This window comes from Manis pentadactyla, chromosome 7, assembly GCF_030020395.1.
Source record: "Manis pentadactyla isolate mManPen7 chromosome 7, mManPen7.hap1, whole genome shotgun sequence".
NCBI classification, from domain to species: Eukaryota; Metazoa; Chordata; class Mammalia; order Pholidota; family Manidae; genus Manis; species Manis pentadactyla.
This window is the reverse complement of record NC_080025.1, coordinates 31,349,225-31,373,022: the sequence shown is the minus strand read 5'-3', so window position 1 is coordinate 31,373,022 and position 23,798 is coordinate 31,349,225. Positions and strand designations below refer to the sequence as shown.

Here is a 23,798-nt window from a genome sequence, read left to right as displayed (position 1 = left end):
GCTTAGAACTACAAAAAAAAGACCCAGATGATCAGGTGCCATTGCTTAGCTTTTTAAAAGAAATTTTTTTTAATTAAAGCAACTTTGATATACGATTTTATGTTGGTTTCAAATATATAGCACAGCGGTTCAACAGCTACTCATATTATTAAATCCTCGCCCCCTCTAGTGTGCTCACTATCAACGTAGTAAGATGTCACAGAATCATGAACTGTATTCTCCGTGCTGTGCTACTGTCTCCATGTACTCTGGTCAAGCATTTTTAATCGCACTGGTGCATAAGAACTTTAATAGCGTCAGCAATTCTTGGATTCAAGATGGCGGCGTGAGAGGTGAGATGGAGAACTCCTCCCAAAACCAGAAATAGTATGAAATTGTAGTTAATTGATACAATTAACCTTAGAGAAGCAACAGGAAAGAAGGCTGCACCAGACTGCATACGGACCTCAAGAACAGAGCAGACCTCATGAACATATGAAAGCCTTGATCTGGCAGGACCCAGGCCCTTCCCCCACCCCAGTTCACCGGTGGGAGGAAGAGAAATGGAACAGGGGAGTGGGTGGAAGCCTGAGACTGCTGAACAGCCAGCCCTGGAGGTCTGTTTTGTGAGCAGAAACCTACATTGTGTGGCGCTCTGGAGGATGGGGAGCTGGGACAGGGGGAGTGCTTGAGAGACTGACATTCTGGCCATTTGTGGAGGACGGGATCCACACCCGGCTGCTCTGTGTCAGAGGAAAGGCAGGCAATCTGACAGGCTCCCTAGCAGTGAGAGGGCTGCTGAACGGGCGGGGTTTGCACGGAGCTTGCTGCACGGGGAAGGGGAGAGCTAGACAAGGTTGTCTGAGCACATTCTGCCCAGCTGGTTGGGAACTTTGAGGAGCTTCAGAAGCTCCATCCCCTCGCTGCCTGCTCAGCTCTGAGGCCCCCCACTCTGACATGCAGCCTGCTGAGCCTTCCTCCTGGCCTGACAGCACCGGCTCGCAAACCGGCAGTCACTGCACTGACATCAGGCCAGCCACAGGGAGGCCCCATCTACAACAGCTAGAGATGCTGAGCTTGGCCCACTGGCTCTGTCACTGGAGACAGGCACTGCAGATGGGAATCAGGAAATGGATCTTTCCTCCCCCAGGCACCAGCTCTGCTCCCCTATGACCCCCAACCTCATTCTAGGGGCTGAAAAGCTCCAGAGACTAGAGCTTCTGGGCACTAGAGGGCACCTCACAGAAATCTGAAACGTCAAAAGAACATGGTTCAGACCAAAATCTCACAAACCCCAGAAAGAGGGCCAAATGAAACAGAATGCACCAATCTTCCTGAAAGAGAGTTCAAAATAAAAATTATAAACATGCTTATGGAGGTACAGAAAAATATTCAAGAATTCAGGAATGAATTTAAGTCGGAGATTCAATCATTAAGAAATTCTATACCTGAAATGAAACATACAATGGAGGGATTTAGAAGCAGATTAGATGTAGTAGAAGAGACAGTAAATGGAATAGAAACTAGAGAAGAGGAATACAAAGAAGCTGAGGCACAGAGAGAAAAAAGGATTTCTAAGAATGAAAGAATATTGAGAGAACTGTGTGACCAATCCAAATGGAACAATATTCGCATTATAGGGATACCAGAAGAAGAAGAGAGAGAAAAGGGGATAGAAAGTGTCATTGAGGAGGTAATTGCTGAAAAGTTCCTCAATCTGGGGAAGGAGATAGTCTCTCAAACCATGGAGATCCACAGATCTCCCAACACAAGAGACCCAAGGAAGACAACATCAAGACATATAATAATTAAAATGACAAAACTCAAGGATAAAGACAGAGTTTTAAAAGCAGCTAGAGAGAGAAAAAAGATCACATACAAAGGAAAACCCATCAGGCTATCATCAGACTTCTCAACAGAAACCTTACAGGCCAGAAGAGAATGGCATGATATACTTAATGCAATGAAACAGAAGGGCCTTGAACCAAGAACACTCTATCCGGAAAGGTTATCATTTAAATTTGAAGGAGGGATTAAACAATTTTCAGATAAGCAAAAGCTGAGAGAATTTACCTCCCACAAACCACCTCTACAGTGCATTTTGGAGGGACTCCTATAGATGGAAGTATTCCTAAGGCTAAATAGATGTCACCCAAGGGATAGACAAAGAGTACAGAATATGATTCATAACATATAAAGAATAGAGGAGGAAGAAAAAGGAGGAAAAAGAAAGAACTTTTAGGTTGTGTTTGTAATAGCACACAAAGTGAGTTAAATTAGACTGTTAGATAGTAAGGGAATTACCCATGAACCTTTGGTAACCACGAATCTAAAGCCTGCAATGGCAATAAGTACATACCTATCGATAACCACTCTAAATGTAAATGGTCTGAATGCACCAATCAAAAGACATAGAGTCACTGAATGGATAAAAAAACAAGACCCATCTATATACTGCCTACAAGAGACTCACCTCAAACCCAAAGACATACACAGACTGAAAATAAAGGGATGGAAAAGATATTTTATGCAACTAATAGGGAGAAAAAAGCAGGACTTGCAGTACTTGTATCAGACAGAATCTTCAAAACAAAGAAAGTAACAAGAGACAAAGAAGGACACTACATAATGATAAAGGGGTCAGTCCAACAACAGGATATAACCATTATAAATATCTATTCCCCCAACACAGGATCACCTACAGATGTGAAACAAATACTAATAGAATTAAAGGGGGAAATAGAATGCAATGCATTCATTCTAGGAGACTTCAAATACCACTCACTCCAAAGGACAGATCCACCAGACAGAAAATAAGTAAAGAGACAGAGGCGCTGAACAACACACTAGAACAGATGGACCTAACGGATATCTACAGAACACTCCATCCAAAAGCAACAGGATACACATTCTTCTCAAGTGCACATGGAATATTTTCAAGAATAGATCATATACTAGGCCACAAAAATAGTGTCAGCGCTCATTATCATTTACTGGGCCAACAATCTGTTGCTTCACCTAAGATGCATGCAGCGGTGTCCCTCCTCTTTGGTGACACCTCCTAGGATGCTCCTCCAGAGGGAATCAAGAGACACATCTAGGAGCCCCCTCTACAGAGGCAGGATTTCCCGGACTGCTCTGGGTCACTGTGGCCTGGAGAGAACAGCCCACAAGTGACCTTCCTGGCTCCAGCGGTGAAGGGGCCCAGGCCCGTACCTCGATGTCCCTGCTCCGGGCCACCTCCACGAAGTTCTCGTGATGCTCCAGAGTCTTGTCCACTTTATCATCCGTCATGCAGTAGCAGCGAAGCCGCCCCTCTCGGGGGTCATTCATCTTAGCAAAGATAACAAACTTGGCCATGTAGGGCACGGCGGCAAGCTCCCTGTACAGCAGAGTGGCGAAGTTCACAGCTTCAGCAGTCCGAGGACAGTCCGACAGCCAAAACCTACACACAGAGGGCTCATTATAAGTATGTTCCTAGATGCCCAACGGACAGCATCACTCATCCAGGCAGGAGCAGCCTGTATAAGCCATGCTCTGGAGACTCCAGCGCAGCTGGTGGTCCAGGTGGGGTTTCTCCCTGCAGGGGGAGCAGTGCAGGACCCTTAGGTTCAAGCCTGGGATGGAAGCCAGGGCCCGAGGACTCCCGGCCCTGGGGGCAGGGCTGGGGACTGTGTCTCACCTGGCAGACACATTGGTGGTGAAGGCGGCACATTCGTTGGCATACACGAGCTTGGTTGTTCCCGTTATATCTTCCCACTGGGCTTGGTCTGTTCCTCCTGCAAAAGGAGCAGAAACGGGCTGGAGGGCAGGGCTCAGGATATAGGCACAACTTGCCAGAGGGAAGGGCAGAGAGGGGCTCCTCTGGATGTGGCCATGAGGGCACCTGCTCTCCCCTCATCCCCTCCTCCAGGGGTCAGAGGGCTACTGCCAGGGCCTTGGCTCAGATGCACCAGCCCTCTGCCCCCTTTGAAGAGCACGCTACTTGGGGCAGCAGAAATGCCAGGTGACGGCTAGCCTCTCCTCTCCTGCCCCCTACTGTGGCCGGAAGGAGCGTCTGCTGCCCTGAAGCAGGACTGAGGCCGGGGCAGCCCTCACCAGTGACGCTGCAGAGCAGGCGCAGGCTGGTGGTGTCGCCCTCCCCGCTGTCCCTCGGGTCGTCCATCCAGGAAGGCGGCAGTGGGATCCGGAGCCCAATGGGCCGGTAGAACTTGCGGCGCCGTGGCTCCACGGTGACAATGGGGCTGAAGGTGGCCTGGTTGCCCAGGAGCTTGGTGACCAGCTCATCCGGTACCGGCTGGGCCTGCAAAGGGCCGACGTGGGGACACTCAGTGCCAGAGCCACAGAGGGATGGGCCCACAGCACAGCAGGTTTCCCAGGGGAGAGCAGGCTGTCTACACAGTGGGCAAAGGCTGCTCTGGGGTGGGGGGCGGGAGTCCTACTCCTGCTGGACCACCCAGGTCCATTCTGCTGGCCGCAGGGCCTGCCCCAGGGGTGACGTCACTGCTAAGCTCCCCGTTCTGAGCGCCTTCTCTCCACTTCCCCAGGGCTCCCTGTTCCGCAATGGCACCATCTTTGCTCAGCACTGGGTCCCCCTGTGGGAGCCATGGGATTCCCTCTTGCTGAGTGTGCTGGCCGCACTGTTCCGAGCCTGATCTGGGGCCTTCTGAAACATGGCAGGGGGCGTCTGCTTAACCCACCCAACTTTCTTCTGGGCTTTAAGGTCAAATCTCGAACTGGAGTCTTAGGGCATTGGACAAAAGTGGGAGGAGGTCCTGGGGAAGAGGGCTGTCTCTGTGAGGGCCTTGAACTCTGTCCACCTCCGTGAACCCTGTCCAAGTGTGGGGGGGTCCCGACAGGTGAGGGGGAGCGCTGTGTCACCTGCAGAGCCAGCTTCACTCTCTTGGTGATGGCATTTTCTGGGAACGTCGCCTGCACCAGGGGAACGAGCTTGCTCCTCAGGGAGCCCCCCTTGGGGTCAATGTATTCACAGTCCTGGCAGAGCCGGGACATGACCACGAAGTACAAGGGGAAGTCGGTGGTGATGATGCGGCACACCCTCTTCTTCTCCAGCTCCTCTAGGCTCTCCAGTTCTGCAATCACACCGCACGGCCCAGCCCGTCACGCCCAGTGCAGGCTCAGCCACCGTGGTGTCCTCAGGGCCTACTCATGCCCCGTTCCCGACGTCTGCCTCCGGCCCAGGCACCTGGCGGCCTGGAACTGCCCACCTCTAGTATCCCAGGGTTCCCAAGTTCCTGGCCCTGACAGCCCATTCCAGGAGTGCAACGCCAGACCACCTTCCAGAAGGACAGCACCCTGCCATGGGACCCTGTGGCTCAGTCACCTTCGTCCATCCCGTTGAGGATCTGATCCGGGTAGCTTTCTTCATAGCGGCTCTTGTGTTCCTTCCACATGGAGCCATTTTCACTGCGCAGCACCACGAGCTCACGGTCCCCACGGCCGTGGGAAGCAAAGTGGGGGATCTCCACTATCACAGGGCTGCAGGGACAGAGCAGATGGTGGGCAAGGTACACGGGTGCAGTGGTGCATGCCTGTGGGCATGCGGCTGGGCACGGGTGACAAGGGCAGGAGGGCTGGGGGAGGGGAACTTGGTCCTGGCCTGGAGGAAAGAGGGAGGCCCCACCCTGGGGCAGGTGACCAGCCTTCGTTGGGTTCCTGACATGCTCCAAGCCTCCTCACACTCCCCACCAGGCCCCAGGGGGACCAGCAGGCCAGGCCTCAATCTCATTCCACAGCCGAATAACCCCACCCTTGGACCCAATTCCGAGAATGGGCCGGACATACCCAGACAGGGGACCGAACCTGTCTGAGCCTCAGCATCCTCCCTGTCAGGTGGCAACAATGCCATTTCCTTCAGAGGGAGGCTCTGAGGACCACGTGTAAAGGAAAATCAAGGTGAGAGCACTCTGCAGCTACATAAATGGTAGATGGGGGTGAAGGGTGGACAGAGGCGGGGAGGCAGGGCCTCCTGGGCCGGACCTGTCTCAGCACACAGCCCATGGTGCCCGGAGGATGGCCGAGCTGCAAAGAGAACGCAGTCGGCTCCAGGAAAGGAAGTGTCCTCTGGAGCCCACTCATCTTGGCCTTGGGGGCAATGCTCTATGGCTGTCTTCTAGCACTGCTGCTTTAGAGCTCAAATAATTAACCCCGAAGAAGCCCCGTCTTCTCCAGGCCACTCTCTAGTGTCATACGAGAGCTGGGAGTATCAGCTCCACCTGGGCTGCGGACTCCTAAGTGTTTAGATAAGGCCACACAAGGGGTGTAAAAGCTCTCCGTCCTGTTCCCAATGGAACAGCCTAGAAATAAGACGGGGTGGGGCTCCAGGCTTGCCGCTCCCCTGCACCGTGGCTGGGGCGCTCCGTGGCACCCAGGGAGCAGGGAGGCACCGCTGGGCAGGGGCAGGTTGGGGATCCCCAGCGGGAGCGACCACTCACCTCAGGAACTGGACCCCTGTGGGCCCCAGCGCGATGATCCTGCTGGCCAGGCCCTCCTCCTCAGCCAGCGAGGGCGGCGTGCTCAGCTTCTGAGGCTTGACCAGGCGGCAGGTGATGCGCGTGGGCGCCGCGCATGTCCGCGGTGGGATGACCACCCGCAGGCCGTTGTGCCGGCTGCCCCTCATGGAGCCTCCCCGGGCGTCCACCATGAAGCTCACCAGGAACCTAGGCACAGGCAGGTCCCGTTCGCCTTCTACATGCCCTGAGCCCGGGATGGGGCCCACAATCTGCAGCTGGGTCACGGGGCCACTCACCCTGTGTGGACGGGGCTGGCCACCGGGCTGATGTTGTCCGAGGTCTCTGTGGCTGGGCTGCTGGGGATGAGCGAGTCCTCATCATACTCCTTAGATGCCTGAGGGGGACAGAAAGGCCAGCATCCTGTCAGTGCTGGGCTGCAGGGCCAGGCTGGGAGGCTTGGGAGCATCTCATCGCTAGAAACCAAGGGGCTGGATGGGGAAGGGCTTCCGTGCACTCACCCCACCCCTGCCAGGACAAGGTGCTCCTGGGTCTAAGGGAAGTGCAGGCCTCTCCTGCCCCCGTGGCCTCTCCTTGGCTCCTTCTGGGCCCCATGGCCACTGCCCAAACGCAGGCCTCCCCGCCTGTTCCCCAGCTACACTCCAGTGTGCCACCTCTGCTCCAGGCAGCGTGACCCGCCACCTGAGCTGGCTTGGACCCCTGCACCGTCACCTGATTGATACCAGCTCTGGGAACATTACATGCCCCGTTGGCACCTGTTGGACATGTGTACAGAGCAGACCCTGCCCTTGGGACTCACTGTCTCTGCGTCTGCAAAAGGCACAGCCCTGCCCAGCAGTCACAGTGCAGCTATGGGGACACGGGGCTGCCTCAGAGAGGGCCTCTTGGGTCACCAGGGCTCAGGGGAGCCAGTGGGGTCTAAACCTGGCCCTGTCCCCTCCTGGTTTACTTTCAACCCTGCTCTGGCTCACGCTGTCCTAGGGTGCAGATGCCCTTGCCCCTGTCCTTCGCTGGCCCCATCCGGGCCATTTCTCATGTGTCGCCTCCATGGATCTTTCCCGTTGATAATGGGGAGGAGCTCACAGTGCACAGTTGGCACCTCGCCACCTACCTTCCCTACCTGTGGTGCTCACTGGTCTCCGTACCGAGCTCACCTTCCCGGGCGGGCCGTCAGCCCCAAGGAGGCAGGCCTGGGTCTCCCGGGCCTCCCACACGGAGCCCTGCCCAGTCAGGGGATGGCAGCGCACAGGCCTCCTGGGCTGCGTTCCCATTGCCCTTTGGCAGCATCCAGGGAGCTCGCCCCAGCAAGGCCAGGGCTGTTGGACCCTGTTTCCTGAGCATCACCCAGGGAGCACACCGTGGCACCGTGGTTACCCCGGCCCAGCCTGCACGGCCACTTTGGGCCCAGGGCTACGGCTGCTGCTTTCCTGCCTGTACCCACCCAGTGGCGGAGGGAGAGACCAGTCTCAGCTGGCAGCCAGACATGCCTGCCTGTCATTGGGCCGCAGGACAGTCATTTCCAACCTCCAAATACTGCACTGGTTTCTTTTTTTTTTTTATGTCCATGAAATTTTTGCCTATGGTTTTTTTTTTTTGCACTGGTTTCTTTTTATCCTAGGAAAACCCCTTGATCTGGGAAAAAAAATGCCAAATGGCATACGATTAAACTAAGGGGAATTAAATGGTTTAAGGCCATTCCTCCCTGTTTGGGACAAACAAGGTGGCCTCCAGGGAAACCACAAAGTTGGGGACTATCATGTATGACAGCCCACCTGGGGAGCAGCTGCCCCGGCCACCCCCTCTCTACATGTACTGGTATTTAAGCTCCCAGGAATCCCATGACATAGGTGAGGCAGAAAGGGTCTCCTTTGTACAGATGTAAGAGAAGGGGAGAGCAGAGGTGGGCTTTGTGGCAGGGGGGCTGCAGCCGCTCCAGCACCACCAGCCACCTCCTCTGTGGGTGCCGAGAGAGTGTGCACAGGGCCCACGGCCGTGAAAATGTGGGCTTTGGAGCCAGACCCGCAGGTCGGTTCTCAGCTGCGCTCGTGCCTGGACTGGCGAGGTGATGATTCACGTGCCCTGGGGGCTCGGGCATGTGTGTCATTCATATGTGGGTTAATAGGAACACCGGCAGTGCTGGGGCCACAAAGAACACGTGGACTAACAGATTTGAAGGGCTTGGCAAGTGCTACAGGCTTTTCAACTATCAGCTCCTATCATATCATCTCCGAAGCATCCTCATCCTGGGGCACGTGCTCTCTGCAAGTGGGAAATCAGAGAAATGACATCTCTTACCTGTTCCGGCTCCTCTGGTCTCATCATTGTCTCAGGGGTGACACAGGGAACCTTTGGGATGGCTGGCGACTCCATCCTATATGCCAAGGGCAGTAGGGAATCAAAGTAGCCCCTGTCAGCTGTGGGAGGCCTCAGTGAAACACCCTGGCACCCGTCATCTGTCCAGTTGGCCACCTCACCGTGGCCTGACGCCCACTCACACATGCAGCCCCAGGCAGCCTCCACACTGACCAGCCTCCTCCCCAGCCTCGAAGCCTTTCCCCAGAGCCCAGCTGTCCCCGTAACCCAGCGGGAAGGCCTGCCTCCTCCAGGAAGTCTCCACCAGCTCATCACCCGGTTTCGTTGCCTTAGAGTCCGAGGATAACACCCTCACTCTGGCCTTCACATCTTACCCTGCCTTGGTCTGCGACCTCTTGGTGTGGTTTTTATTCTACCAAATAAACATGGAGATTCTTTATGGCCAGGGTTCAAGTTTTGTATTTCTTTCTCACTGGTGTCCAGCAAATACTAATCGAGTGAGTTTCCTCGGAGTGGCGCTTCCCTCTGCTCTACCGCCCTGTTCTGTGTAAGCCGTGGGACTGTGCCGGCACATGTCTGTCTTCTCAGAAAACACTGGGCTCTCGGTGTTTCTACAGAGTTGTCACTTTCACATTTATTTGCAAAATACCCATGTGCCAAGTACCCACACTGGAATAATTCAGCATCACAGGAGGAATAAGGAATGAGTTTCAGGCAGACACAAGCCCTCCGTGGGTTTCCCTGGTTACTATGCCCACAGCGGGGCATGGTCAGTGTTTGAGCTTAGCTTGGCAATGGGGTCTACTGTGACTCCTCCTCAGTGGCTCCTCTGGTAAGAAGACCAGAGTGCATGAGAGGGAATGTGGATGATGGGAAGTGAGCTGGGAGGCAGGCATCCTGGAGGCGGTGGGGAGACCCTACTGCACAGCACACAGTCAGGAGGCCTCCGGGCCCTGGCTTAGCCACCAAAATACAGAACTAGCTGATCCTAAGGTGCTGGACTCGCTGTCCAACTGATCACCATTCCACCTTTGTCAATGGCACAGACAGGGTCTGGCCTCTTCTGCCTGCTCTCCCCTGGAATCCTTCCACCCTGCGTCCCAGGCCTGCCCTTCCCTGGAATCCTTCCGCCCTGCGTCCCAGGCCTGCCCTCCCCTGGAAGTTCCACTCTGCATCCCAGGTCCGCCCTCCCCTGGAATCCTTCTGCCCTGTGTCCCAGGCCCGCCGTCCCCTGGAAGTTCCACTCTGCGACCTGGGCCTGGCCCTCACACCCGCAGGGTGAGCATTTCTTACACTTGGTCTAGCTTTGGCATGAAATCCAGCAGCTCTTCATCCATATCTCTGAAGTCCCGCCTCCTGACCTTGGAAACAAATTCTTCCCCTGAAACCAGACAAGTTCAAGTGATTAACAGGATACGGAGATGGCTTCTCTTTTTAAAAAGGGCTTTCCCTGCGCCTCCTCTCAAAGCTGGCACCCGAGATCAGAGGAAGGTCTCTGACGTTTGAAGGGGACCATTAGCAATGACTTCGGCCAGTCCTGTCCCTCCAGCCTGGGTACACAGAGCAGGCATCCTTCTCCTAATGACTTAGTGTACCAGGCTTTACAGAGGAAAAAAATTACAACTGGAAAGAACTTCCTTAGTTTGACAAGTTTCACTTCAAAACAGCTCTTGTGGGGTGTGCAATGACACACCCCATGCTATAGGGAACAAACTACAATAGACCGAACCCATTCGTTTTGAAAACTGTAGGGTTTTTTGCAACCATGGCAGCCGAAACATTACTATTTCCTAAGCCCTTTACAAAGAGTTCAATCTAGGTCTGTAACTCAGAAGGCCACTTTGTTTCCCTCTCCTTGCTTGCCCCGAGTTTGAGCCCTCGACTTTGCAGCACTTTCACTGTCACCCAGCAGGAGTGTCCTGGCTTTGTGATCTGGAGCTGACAGAATGGAGCTAACAACAGCTCATGCAGTTACGACCACAAACACAGTGGCATGGGCACAAACACAGACATGGACAGGCAGGAGCCACCCGCCAGGGCATGGATCTTATGGGTGTACAATTCATATTTTAGTCAAGCTCCTGGCTCCAGCCTGTTAGCCGCCAGCGGAGGGTGGAAAGCAGGAATGGATTAGTGAGAGCTTGGATTGCTTAGGGTGAAATGCACTCATGAGAAGTACCACAGGGAACAGAAAGTGTTTCATACCCATTATAGTTATATGAGCAATTCCTGGAAAGCAAAGAAGAGCCAAATGTAAGAAAGGACAGGATTGAAGTCAGAACAGGAGGCACACTATCAAAAGGGGACACACAGGGGCTTTAATCATCTAGTTGACAAAGTTGTGAAACGAGGGCCAGAGAGATAGTCCACCCCAACGCCATTTACATCCTGAGGGTTCCCTTGAGGTTTAAGTGGGGAAGTAGGCTTATTTGGGGCAGGAAAAATGCCACAAGCACTCCGTGGTTGATAGAAGTTATAACTGTATTCATTTCATCATAATGATGCACCCTCAACCTTACTGACCCATTGCATGGTCAGAAGAGTAGCTCATTAAAAGGAATTCTCACAGATTTTTAAACAGCTTGTTATTCACTAGAAGCAGAAGGAAAGAATTTTATTACAGTTCCTTACAGCTCTGAGAGTTGATCTGAGTAGAATCATGCTCCACATATAATACGTGCAATAGACATATACTTAGGAAAACTTCATGGGATTTTATATTTTAATCTCTGAGGTGTAGATTGTTTTCCTTCTGAAATTACATTAAGGGAGTATTTTGAAAAGAGTGGTTTCTGTCTGTAACGACATGGACCCTCAAGGCCTGGGTGTGCCCACAGCCCCATGCATCCCCTTCAGTCTGACTGCCCGGGCTTTCTGTTCATCCCAGACTTTACCTTCATCTTCGGAAACATCCAGGAACTCATCTACCGTCTCAGGGAAACTCATCCGGTGCTTGTCATCAATGAACTAAAATGACAAAAAGCAGAGAGTTCAACCCAAATAGAGCAGTGGGCTCTTCCAGGGATCCAGCAGTTACCTGGTTCCGACTCTGGGGACAAGAAGGGGATAGGAAAGGGCGTTTGTCCCAAATGCAGAAAATCAAAGCTAAGAGGCTCTCAGCCTGGAAGCTGATGTCGGTCAGGAATCTAGTGGGATAAACAGGAAACACCCGCTGCCCACCGCCCGCTCCCAGCCCCCAGCCCCCAGCTCTATGGGCCTAGCAGCTGCCTCCCTAGGCCTGGTCACGGCCCCAACTCCTCCGGCCACTAGGTGGCAGTACGACTCCACCTGCCGCAGGAGAACGCTCTCTGCCCCAGCCCCTACCAACTTGGGGCTGCTCGCCTGCGTCCCGCACCGAACACCCATCCCTTTGGGGTGCCCTGTGCGTCAGGCTGCGTGCGTCTGGGGTGAGAATGGGTGCTGGGGAGAAGCCGACATACCGCGAAACTGGTTTCATCCGTGACAACCTTGAGCACGTCTGTTACAGAAATGTAGCCCAAGCGCTTGGCTATTGCCAGAGGTGTGGTTCCATTCTGGGAAAAGGAGCGGAAAGGGGGAGATCAGGTAGGGGAGCGGGGTCTGGGAGGGAAGGGAAGCCCACCCCTTTGCATAGACAAGCTCCCACTGGAATTGTTCACAAGGACCTGAGTGGGCAGACCATTACTTTGGAGCCCAGAGCAAGCCCCCTGCCCTGCCCATGTGTGAGCCCAGATGCGTTTAGTGACATGCGCACGAGTCCGGGGATGGCAGGGGGAGGTCATGATACTTAAGTCTGTGGCACTGAGAACGGAAGCCTGGGAATGAGAGCAGTGGAAATCTTGCCAGGACGAATCAGGAACCACCAAGACGGAACCCACAGGGAAGGATGCGTCAGGAAGACACCGTGTATAACTTTAGAACAAGGGGGGTCAGGGCCACACTGCTCACTGCTCCCAAAGCCAATCCTGTGGGCCCCAGTCACTGAGCGTTAAAATCGTTAAAATAACACATATACAGTTGACCCTTGAACAACATGGATTTGAGCCACGTGGGTCCACTTACATGTGAACTTAAGACAGGGACTGTGGGCTTAGACAGAATAGGGTGAGGGCCTCCGGAACAAGCAAGGCAGGGTATTTACAGTAGGGGAGCAGTGTAACTACATGCAAGGAAACCCCCTACCAACACTCTGTGTTAAACATTCAGCTCTAGAGTCATTCTTCAGTGAGATCAGTTAATATTCCCCAGATAAAGAAGAGTAGCACATGTTTTTATTATGCTAATCGTTTGTAATCATGTGTAAGATTCACCTTAGCATGCTAAAGGCCCAGGCCTATGTGCTGTCTTTCCTCCTTCAGATCTGATGAAGTGATTTGCAAATTGGGCAACTAATTTATCATGCAGGCCCAGCTGTAAACAACATAGTAAAAGGCAGGAAGGATTCCACCTTAAAGATAAGATCACATAAGAAGTAAGATTCTTAACTTACTCTTTAGCAAACAGACAATATCTCAGCCCACCTTGGGGGCTGGGCAGGCAGCCTTTGATATGCTCCCAGACCAAGCTGCTGGTATCCCAGGGAGAAATGAAAGCAGGAAATTCCTTACATTATGTTAATTCTAAATATTCAGGGACCACTTAACAAGTCCACACCTCTAAGCCTTTTTTCACATTCCCAAAAATCCTCAACTGCCTATAAAACCCCTAGACAACGCACCACCACGGGGTCTCTTGTCCCCTCCTGGCGTGAGCCGGGAGCTCTATTCTCTCACTGTATCTCTCAATAAAAGCCTCTCCCTGACTCTCCTACCTTGACTGTTTGCTAAGTTCATTCTTCAACTCTGCAAATAAGAACTCCAACATCAAACTGATTTTAATGAATGAGTTGGAAAATTATTTGGAGATTTGCAACCGTTTGAAAAGGCATTTTCTTTTCTCTAGCTTACTTTACTGTTAAGAATACAATATATAATCTATAACACACAAGGTATGTATTAATAACTTCATCATCTGTGTTATTGGTTAGGTTTCTGGTCAACAGTAGGCTAGTAGTACTTTTTTGGGGGAGTCAAAAGTTAGGTGCGGATTTTCTAACTCCTGTGTTGTTCGAGGGTCAACTGTACTTTGATTAACTCTTTTTAGGCCAATCAAAAATCGCAAGTCACCAGAAATTAGAGGAGAGGCATGTTTTCTACTCTGATTTTAAGAGAAAGAGCTAAGTGGAAATATACTGCTATTTGGACTCTATTTTTCTTCTAAGTTCTTTAGTCCAGGATGCACCCTGGGCCCCCAACCAGTTCAGCCCCAGTTACAAGTGTAGCAGGCACATCTACGGTCCAGGCCCACCCACTTCCTGCGCCGGCAGCAGCCACAGAGAACAGCCAGAAAGCCTGCACTTTGTTGGACGTGACAGCAGCGACCCAGAGGGTGATGTGTCGGGAGCTACCTGAGACCTTTGGTTTTGCTCCCCTGTACCATCCTGAAAGCAGCTTTACATATTTAAAGAGAGTTTCAAAAATAATATTTAAACAAAAATGAAAGGGGAGGGTAAGTGGTGTTTAAAAGGATGACCTTCAGTTTCCCAGAAAGAGAAGCTAGTCACACAGCCCAGGTCCGGGGGCTCCAGGGCAGCTAGACTTCATGGTGCTGAAATGCACTGGGCCCAGACATGCCGTAAGGAGAGGCCAAGCCTCTGTGGCTAACGGGCGTCTCATGGGGCTGCTCCCAAGGGCAGTCTTCCCAGGTCAGGGATCACGTGGGTACTCACCGAGCTGACCTCGTTTGGGGAAGCACCATTTTTGAGAAGCAGTGTCACAATGTCTGTATGTCCCTGTTGGGCCGCCTGGTGCAAGGGGCTGTATCCCAGCTATAAAGCAAGGCAGACATTTGGGCAGGATTAGCCAGTGATGAGACCAAGAACTAACTGCCCACATACTCTCTGCTCGCAGAGACAGCCTGTCTTCTAGGCGCAACATACAGCAACACATTTTCCCCTTTTCTCCCTCCAGTCTCAAAACTTAAAATCATGGCAGGGTCCCTGGTGTGTCCCTGGTGTCCCTGGTGTGCAACTCTGGCTGCATCCTAATTTGGCTCTTGCAGAGTGCCAGTACGGGAGTCAGGTCTCAGGCATTCTTGTACCTTAGTTTTGGCATTGACATCTGCATGGTGCTGTAGCAAAAACTTCACCAGCTTGATATTTCCATAGTGACTGGCCACGTGGAGTGGAGTATAACCCATCTGAAAAGCAGGAGATGAGAATGGGTGACCAGCAGGGCTTCTGGGCATGCCAAGGGCCATTATAAGCAGTGCATTAATGAAACCTGTTGTTACAACAACAGCTGAGAGACAGAGTGGCCAGGAAGCCCTTTGAAAGGTTGACCCCTGCCCTCAGGCATTTGACCCCTGCCCTCAGGCATTTGACCCCTGCCCTCAGGCATAAGCTGGTCAGATGTCACTGGCCCGGAAGGAGCAAGGCTTGGTTGCAGACAAGCGAGGTCTGAGAAGCCTGGGATGCAAGTGGATTCGCCAAGGCGGCGTTTGGAAACGGATGCTGAACCCTGTGAGGAGGTCTAGGCGAGGAGACACCCAGGGAGGGTTTAAGGTCTTGCAGACAAGTGAGGTCACTCAGGATAAGCATAAAGAGAAAAAAGTGGGCTCACCTACCAAGGCAGTACTTAGGAGGAGAGTCAGAAAAGGGGGAGCAGCAGAGAGGCAGGGGGAACCCCAGGAAAGCCTGTGTTACAGAAGCCGGGAGGGGTTTGCCGAGGAGGAGGGAAGCCTTTGGGACCTCTGCTGGGAAGGAGGCTCGGATGAGGACAGAAGGGCTTGGGAGTCGCTGCCAAACCCGACGGGAGCAGACTGCTTCCACTAGAGGGTGAGACCCCACTGTAAGCCTCCCACCAAAGGCTGTGCAGGGTACCGTTTCATAGCATAATGGCATTTATAGGAACTAGTCATTGCTCGAAATAAGTGGGCTTGGGGTATGTATTCATTTGAGTTTTGGCAGGGAAAGAGCTAATTTTCAAGGAATCCCTTCTGCTGAATGTTTTGGTGCTTCCTCCAAATGCCCACACGCCAGGGTCATCTGAGCCCTTGGTCCCTGGGGAGCTGGTGCCAGATTTCAGAGACCATCTTGCCATAGACCCTGCAGGCTGGACCTCAAGTAACAGATGGCTTTGGGACCCCTATATCCTGGGGTCTCTCAGGGCAGGTCCCTGAAAAACTCAAAGATGCAGAACATTCTTGGGTATTAAGCAGATTCTAGTTGAAGCTGCAGGCAGTTGGGGATTAAAAAAAAAATACCTTTTTTAGATTTTTCTCAGGGATCAACATTGTTGATTAGAGAGGGTTCCCTTTGGCCTGTCCTTAATCCAAATGTCTTGTGAAAAGGAACGAAATGCCACTTCCTCCAGGAAGCCTCCTTCTCCCACCAAATGGAAACATGCTCTCCTCCCTCTGTGCTCTGAGTGGCTCCCCAGGGCCTCCCTTACACTGGGTGTCACACTATGCTGTCCCTTCCAGCCCCTACGTCACCTCCCCAGCAGATCCCACTGCGAGGTGCACTCGATCTCCCCAGCCACCGCACAGAGGGCCTTGCACACAGAAGCAAAGAAAGTTGAATTGAATCTAACTAGATGCTGGACTAAAAGGGGCTGAATTTTGGAGTGAATCCAGGGAAGCCTGACATTTTGACACTGCTCATGTAAGTAAGATAGGTCTCAGGATAATGATTAAATATTCTTCTCAGTTTCTCAGTAGAGAGACTCAAAGGTCTAGCAAACTTTCCAAAATTCCCCACTGGAAAGTGAGCTAACTGGGATCAGTGTCTTCAAACTTCACTGCCACCCCCAGGAAGTGGCAGGGAAGGATGGGCCACTGCCACCTTGGGGTTTCAAATCCCCAGGGACGAGCCAGCTCTGAGGCATGGGGATGACAGGCACTGGGCAGGACTGTGGTGCCCACGGGTGGGAAGGGTGGGGAGGCTCATGTGGACAGAGACAAAGGTGGGCTGCCTTACCCGGGTGGTGGCATCCACTGTGACACCATGTTTGATCAGCACATCTGCCACTGAGATATGGCCTTCTTGTGCCACCAGATGGAGGGGAGTGAGTCCACTCTGGAAAGAAAAGAAGGCTATCACCCTGTCGCCAGTAAAGAATTCCAGGCCGCAGTGAAGGAGCACTGAGGTTTGAGAGCCCAAGCTGGCTCTGCGGCCACCAACACGCTTTGTGACCCTGGACAAAGCTCATCCAGCTCTGGGCCTCCATATTCTAAAAAAAATGAAGTGGTTAAACTAAATCAGAGTCGGTAATGTTTTCTGCTAAGAGCCAGATCATCAGTAGTCTAGGCTTGCCTTTCTGTCCTAACTATCCAGATCTGCTAGTTAGAGTGAGCGAGTAGCTATGGCCAACATGTAAACAAATGGGCATGGCTATGTTCCAATAAAACTTTATTTACACAAACAAGTGGTGGGCCAGATGGCCCACCCACATAGTTTGCTGATCTCTGAACTAGATGAACTTTATGGTACTTCCCAATTGTAACACTGCCCGTTTCCATGATCCGAGATGAGCCTCAGAGACTCCCTCAAGGGCAAAGTAAGGTTCAGTTGAGAAAACACCAATGAAAACAGGTTGGAAAGCACAATGCGCCATTTAAATGCTGCATGGTATTAGCACATCACAGCCAGTATGGTGCTGCAAAAAGGGTGGAGGACCCTGCCGGACTGAAAACCCCATGTTCTCAGAGATCTCGTTGTAGCTTTCTCATGAGGATAACAGTGCTCTGACATACATGTGACGTGCGCACACACACAAAAATGGCAGAAAAGTCTTCCCTGCACCCTACTTCCGTATGCTTTTCTGACTGTGGGACAGACAGAGCTGCAGTCTCTCTGCAGTCAGAGGCCTCGGGATTCCACCTGCCCTCCTCTGCCTCCTGCACTTTCTCCTAAGCTGACCAGAGGCTCACAGTGGTGACTGTTCCCAGCTGAATCCTGGGCAGACAGGCCCTTTCCTGCAGGGGGTGGGCTGGCCAAAGGGGGAGCAGGTGCCAGCTGAGCTGTGCCCAGGTCAGGCACAGCCTCTGGGCATGTGGCTGGATTCTTGGGATAACACAATGATTTGCTCATGAAGGTGGCGTCTCCAGTAAAGGGAAGATGAGTGAGGGTGTCTCCAGCACAGGGAATCGCTGCCATCCCTACAGTTTCTTACAGAGCTCACTTAAAAGGGCACAGGGAAGAAACCAAAAACCCCAACCAATATTACAGTCTGGCCACAACAGTTCCCTCCCGGGGGTCACCGGTCCAAACCTGTCCAAAAAGAACCAATGGATCTACAGGTCTTTAAGAAATAGTAAGTACCCTTAAAACACTTGCCTTCCTGACGCTGTGTAATGTTCATTTATCATCTAAAGAAGTGGTTCTTCATATTGTCTGATTCTCTTTAGAGGAAATGTCCAGAATAGGTAAATTCACAGAGACAAAAAGTAGATTCGTGGTTGCTAGGAGCTGTAGGGTTTGGGGGCAAATGGGAAGTGGCTATTAATGGGTATGAGGTTTCCTTTGAGGGGTGATAAAAATGTTCTGAAATTAGAGAGTGGTGATGGTTGCTCAATGCTGTAAATATACTAAAGACCCCCGAAGAGTAGAGTTCAAAAGGGTGAATTTTATGGTATGTGAATTATATTTCAATAAACTGTATTTAAAAACAAGAAGTGATTCTGTCTTACTTGGGTCACACATCCCTTTGAGAAGCTGATATAAGCTAGAAGACCTCACCCAGAAGAATGCCCACATGCCCATCCTCCCAAAGTGTTCTGTGCCACCGTGGAAGGGTTCATACTCATACACCAATAGTCCCTGGGTAGAGAAATCCTAGTTTAATGTATAGGCTTGCATTTAAAAAATATCTTTCCCCCCAAAAGAGAATATTTAGTACCAAATCACTTAATATGGTCCTGAATGTAGACATTGGCCTGAATTTGGGAAAGTGAACTAGAGGTTTTAATGGGGTTTTTTTGGCAGATTCTTGAGTCAATCTATTTAGAAAGAACCCTCGAAGGCTTTGGCAGCAGATAGGCTCCAGGCCATGCAGCCTTGGGAATGAGCAACCTTTCTGAATCTGTTTATTCATTTATAACACAGAGACTGAAACCTATGAGGGCTATTGTAAGCACACATGCACATCACCTAATTCTGAGCCTGAGCGCACCGGAGGTGTCAGTGTTCAGGTATAACACCGTGTTTGCTGACACTGGAATCCCAAGCCCACAGGGCCGATCCGAGGTTCATGCTCACCTTGTTCCCCAGGTTGCCGTTGGCTTGTTTTGAGAGTAGCAGAGCCACCATCTCTTCATGGCCCTTCTGGGCTGCCAGGTGAAGGGGTGTAACGCCTTGCACCGACTCGGCATTCGCCGAGCCCCCATACTGCAGCAGACAGTGGGCCACCTCCACCTGGTTCTGCTTGGCAGCGATGTGCAGAGGCGTGTAGCCATTCTGAAACAGAAGCCGCCGGGAGCCTGGTTACAGGAATGCGGAGCTCACAAGACGAGCACAGGCCTTCAGTGTTCAGTCCTCTGAGGGAGGGTGAGGGCTGCCAGGCACCCACCGCACAGAGCTGGTGTCGCCCAGGAGAGCAGTTTCAGTAAACAAACAACCCCAGTCTCTCCAATTTGGAGACAGCTCTCAAGGCCCCTGCATCCAGCAAGGGTCTGGCACCTTTTCTCACCGTGCTTTGCAAGCACTCTGACTAACTGCTCTGCCCAAGCAGCTCTGTCACCGCCAAGGCTAGGATTCAGTCAGGCAGCCTACGGAGATCTGGACGGCCAGGTGAGTCACCCAGAGGCTCCCATTTCCTCCCTCCTGCGGTAAGAAACCAACCCGCAGCATTTCAGAAAGGAAAAGGATCAGAGCCCTTGTCTCTCTCTTGCGGCGGGCCAAGGTCCAAGCTGGCTGGCTTAGGCAGATGGTGTAAGAGGGCAGGTGCCCGGCAAGGGGCGTGGGGATGTGGAATCCATCCTTGATCCACTTTCACCAGACGTGTGACCGGGGGCAAGACACTCCACAATCTCTATCTAGACCTCCTTTAGTATTTTTTTAAGCCACTCAAAGTGGATAATAACATCTACCTAGTTCTTTCCTCATAGCTGTTGGGTGGATAAAATATGACAATGTATATGAAGGTACTTTTCTAAAAACAAGATAGAAAGTGAATAAGCCTTTGTATGGTTTTGCCATGCACAGGCTCACCAGATGTTTCAAACCCATGAGGAGATGAAGGAGGTTGGCCCCAGCATAGATCGACTTGGACACAGTGGCTAGCTTTTCGTTCCTTTTTTTTTTTTGGTAGGAAGACTTTCTCAATGAAGGAAGCAGTGTGGGTTTACCTTCTGGAGCCAGCGCTGTACCCCACTGCAGACAGGGTACAATCCACCTTAGTCACCACTGAGAGAAACTGCTTTACCTACATCATCCCCTGTACAGCAGATAAGGCAGCCTTTTTATTATTACTCCATTTTGTGGTTAAGGAAGTGAATTCTCTGAGAGCTTAAGTGCCTCATCTAAAGTCACATAGCAAATGGGATGACAGTCAACCCATGCCCAGCCTTCTGACTCTAGAGCCCCGGGTCTTTCAGCAGGTACAGTGCTTCTCAAACTGCAGCATGTATACAATCACATGCAATTGTGCTGAAATGCAGGCTGGGACCCAGGAGTTGTAGGAAGGCCCAAGATTCTGCATTTCTACCAAACTCCCAGGAAGTTCTGATGATCCTGGCTCAGGGACCACGCTTTGAGTACCAAGACCCCAGAGCTTTCAGGGCTTGGGGGATGCCAGCCCTGAGGACCTCTGAGCAGGACTCGCGGCTTTCTAAGCATATGCCCGCCTAGTCCCAGAGCACAGAGCATGGGCATCCGGTTTGCCCACGCTGCCCAGCATTCTTGCGGCTGCCCCAGAGCACCAACTCTCCCGTCTGCCACTGTCTTGTTGTGGATTCCTACGTTTCTGATCGGTCAGGATCAGTGATCATGGAAAGGAAAGAAGAAAAAAAGGGGCTGACAATATTATGAAATCCTAGTTTAAGAGCTTTAGGGAACAAGGAAAGATACATTTTCAAAACAGTAAATTTTATGGGGAAATGAAGTTGTCATTTACCCAAAGAATTAAACTGAATTAAAAAAAAATCATTTGCTTTGAGTAATTATTTAAGATAATTCATTTGAGTGTTCCTCCTCTTTAATTTGATTACATTATAAGAAAACATGAAATTCTTTGTAGGTTGTGTTCCCATAACAAGATCAGCATTTTGATTATAACAAAATTAGTTTTAAACAAATTGATTCTTGTTCAGTATCAGAAAAGAAAAGAAAAGAAAAGAAAAAAGAAAAGAGATGTGGATGGGTGGATGGCCTGAGAGTTGCAGCCACCCCCAGGCGGAGAACGTCTCTGAGTACCGGAGGATGTTCGCCTCTCCGAGCTGTCACGATGGAATGGGACGCAGACAGCGGACACCTGCCTGGTGCCTGGCCCACGGTAGGCATTCAGGGCTTACAGGCAGCTGTGATTAGGACTTCCGGTACTACACAGAGGACAGTAACCCGAGCAATGTGAAGCATATTCATGGAAGCCTAGTAGGAGTCCCAGGTCACTTGGGCAGCGTGGGGGTCCACACGGCAGGAGCCGCCAGGGGCCACGCTTGCTTCCCCCAAACCAGAACTATGGGAACGAATGACCTTCTGTAGGTGACAGGACAAGGGGAAACAGAGTCAAGGAGAGGTTAGGGAGAGATGTGTGCCAGCAAAAGGCTCCTCTTTCCCAAGGAAATGAGCTCATCCAAAGGAATGTGCGCTGGAGACAGATCTGCCTAAATGTTAAAACAACACTAGCATCAAAATTAGAAAGGGGAGGGCTTGGTTTGGATGCAGAGAGATTTGCATGTGAAATTCTACAAAATTGCCAGACTACTTGGGAAACTATTTTTTGCCATGGAAACAAAACCCATCTGTACAGGGTTTGTACTTGGATAAAGCTCTCTTTAAATACCATGAACCTGGCTCCAATTTCTTTTATGTAAGGAGGGGAGTGAGGAGGAGGGGAGTCCAGCTTTTTATTTTTAGAGGCAGGAGTAAGTCACATCTTGGCAGGGCCGCATGCTCATCTACACAGTGACGTGGGCTCGCTACAACAGTGCCAGGGACAGGAGCCCAAGGAGACGGGGGTGTCTGGGAGACACTGCGTCTGCAGGAAAGTGATGCTGTAAAAATCAGATGAGCATCCATTCTGAGGAGGGAAGACAAACTGAAGGCCTGCACCGACTTTCCCCCACTTGGCGCAGCCCCGTGGGTGTCAACGGGGGTGGCGGGGAGGGCTGGGTGCTGAGGGTGGCTCTCCCAGACAGTGGCCGGTTTCGTCTGGGTCTTGGCTGCCCTATCCCATGGTGAGCTCCTAGGGCAGGGCCTGAGTGCGTCCTTTGCGTCCCAGGCGGGCTCAGTCCCCTCAGTCCTCCTCCCCTGCGAAGCCCCGGCCCCCTCAGAGCCCTCCCCTCACGGACAAAATGCATGCCCTCTGGTTCCCCTGGGGGCAGCCTGTGCCCGGAGGCCTCCTCATGCCCGGCTTCTCCCTTCACCTTGAAGTACCCGCACCCTCCCACCCAGCCTGGTTTTACGTAACCGGGTCGGCCAGCTCCCTGCTAGGTTCCCTTAGGATGCACTGCTCAGAGGTGTGCATTTCCGCAGCTGGCGTGAGGCTGGCACACTGGTCACGTGTCCTCCGTGTAATACAAAGGGGTGTGTCTTATTAAAAACAACACCATAATCTAAAGGTCTGAACTCATAAGAGAAATAAACGTGGGGTGACTACTCATATTTGAAATGGACCCCTTGCTTGGAGGTTCTGGCAAGTTCACCCTCAGCCCTCACTATTCCTCAGTGTGGCCGTGTGTCCCCAGCATCATCAAACTGAGCTGGCGTCTGAGCACCAGGCTCAGAGCTCCGGAGACGCCTGTACCGGCTGACCTCTGACAGCCAGCTGGCAGAACTCAGCTGACACGCAGGGTTGGGGAACACATTTGTTGTGGAAAACGAACTCCATGTCTGTGAGATGACCCGTTGCTAAGAATTGCCGCACTTCCCGCCCCACTTGTAGTCCCCACACAGAAGCAATTATGCTACAGGTAACATTTGGGAGCATTTCTGAAAGAGAAGTGAGATTTCTTAGGTAAAAATAAAAGCAAACCACAGAAACGCTTGGGCTGCAGCGCAGGCTTACCCAGGCTGGGCTGTGCGGGGAGCCGCCGTGGGGAAGCAGCAGCTTGACGATGTCCAGGGAGTTGTAATGCACAGCCACGTGCAGGGGAGTCAAGCCGTTCTGCAGCGGGCAGGGCGGAGAGGGAGAAGAGCCTTCACTCAGGGGGCCGCCCACCGGCGACCCCTGTAGCTGCAGGCAGCACCATTTCTGGGGCCTTGCTACTTCTCTTATACAGATAAAATCTGGTTGAAAGTCATCCCAAAGCCAGTCTTGATCTGAAGGCACTAAAGAGCACAGCCAGCAGGACCTGGGGCCACCTCCTCATCCCCAGGGGGCCTGCTGGGGCGGCACACTCAGGGAAGGCCACCAGCTTTTCCTAAAAGGACAACGGTCTTGCCAAAGGCCATTCAAAACATGGACAAAGGAGGCTTAGGCAAGGGATGCCATTCACAAGCAGTAACTGCCCTTCGTTCTGGTTGGCCCGCACCCCTGGACGGGGAGGGAGGTTCAAACTCACTTTTCCTGCGGCGTTGGGGTGCGCGTCCCGCTCCAGCAGCAGCTCTGCCACCCGGACCCTCCCATTCTTAGCAGCCACATGGAGAGGGGTAAATCCTTTCTGAGGAGAAACACAGGCCTCAGAACCACGGTAAGCCAGAGCTGTCCGCACCCGCCCCCCCACCCCCGCCAGAATGGTCGTGGCAGAGGCGGTGACCACGCTTTAAGTGGTATGCAGACGCCAATCAAATCAAGGACCCGCCCCCAAGAGGCCAGGACCTCAGGGATCAGCAGGCTT

General features: G+C 52.1%; 1 protein-coding gene across 8 annotated transcripts in view; it reads right to left on the bottom strand.

Annotated features, from left to right (window-relative positions):
• ANK1 (ankyrin 1) overlaps positions 1 to 23,798 on the bottom strand; it is a 203,314-nt gene that overhangs the window by 41,119 nt on the left and 138,397 nt on the right. For 6 of the 8 annotated variants that reach the window (XM_057505220.1, XM_057505216.1, XM_036877474.2 and 3 more), the window contains exons 15-32: positions 23,523 to 23,621; positions 23,027 to 23,125; positions 19,060 to 19,257; positions 16,780 to 16,878; positions 14,901 to 14,999; positions 14,530 to 14,628; positions 12,224 to 12,316; positions 11,678 to 11,750; positions 10,989 to 11,012; positions 10,077 to 10,164; positions 8,766 to 8,841; positions 6,749 to 6,846; positions 6,435 to 6,659; positions 5,324 to 5,478; positions 4,861 to 5,072; positions 4,078 to 4,282; positions 3,662 to 3,758; positions 3,196 to 3,424 (exon numbers count right to left, since the gene is read on the bottom strand). In XM_057505220.1, the coding sequence (XP_057361203.1) occupies positions 3,196 to 3,424; positions 3,662 to 3,758; positions 4,078 to 4,282; positions 4,861 to 5,072; positions 5,324 to 5,478; positions 6,435 to 6,659; positions 6,749 to 6,846; positions 8,766 to 8,841; positions 10,077 to 10,164; positions 10,989 to 11,012; positions 11,678 to 11,750; positions 12,224 to 12,316; positions 14,530 to 14,628; positions 14,901 to 14,999; positions 16,780 to 16,878; positions 19,060 to 19,257; positions 23,027 to 23,125; positions 23,523 to 23,621 (2,268 nt within the window). The remainder of the gene's footprint in view (positions 1 to 3,195; positions 3,425 to 3,661; positions 3,759 to 4,077; positions 4,283 to 4,860; positions 5,073 to 5,323; positions 5,479 to 6,434; positions 6,660 to 6,748; positions 6,847 to 8,765; positions 8,842 to 10,076; positions 10,165 to 10,988; positions 11,013 to 11,677; positions 11,751 to 12,223; positions 12,317 to 14,529; positions 14,629 to 14,900; positions 15,000 to 16,779; positions 16,879 to 19,059; positions 19,258 to 23,026; positions 23,126 to 23,522; positions 23,622 to 23,798) is intronic. The other 2 variants (XM_057505221.1, XM_057505217.1) reach the window with 1 other exon arrangement.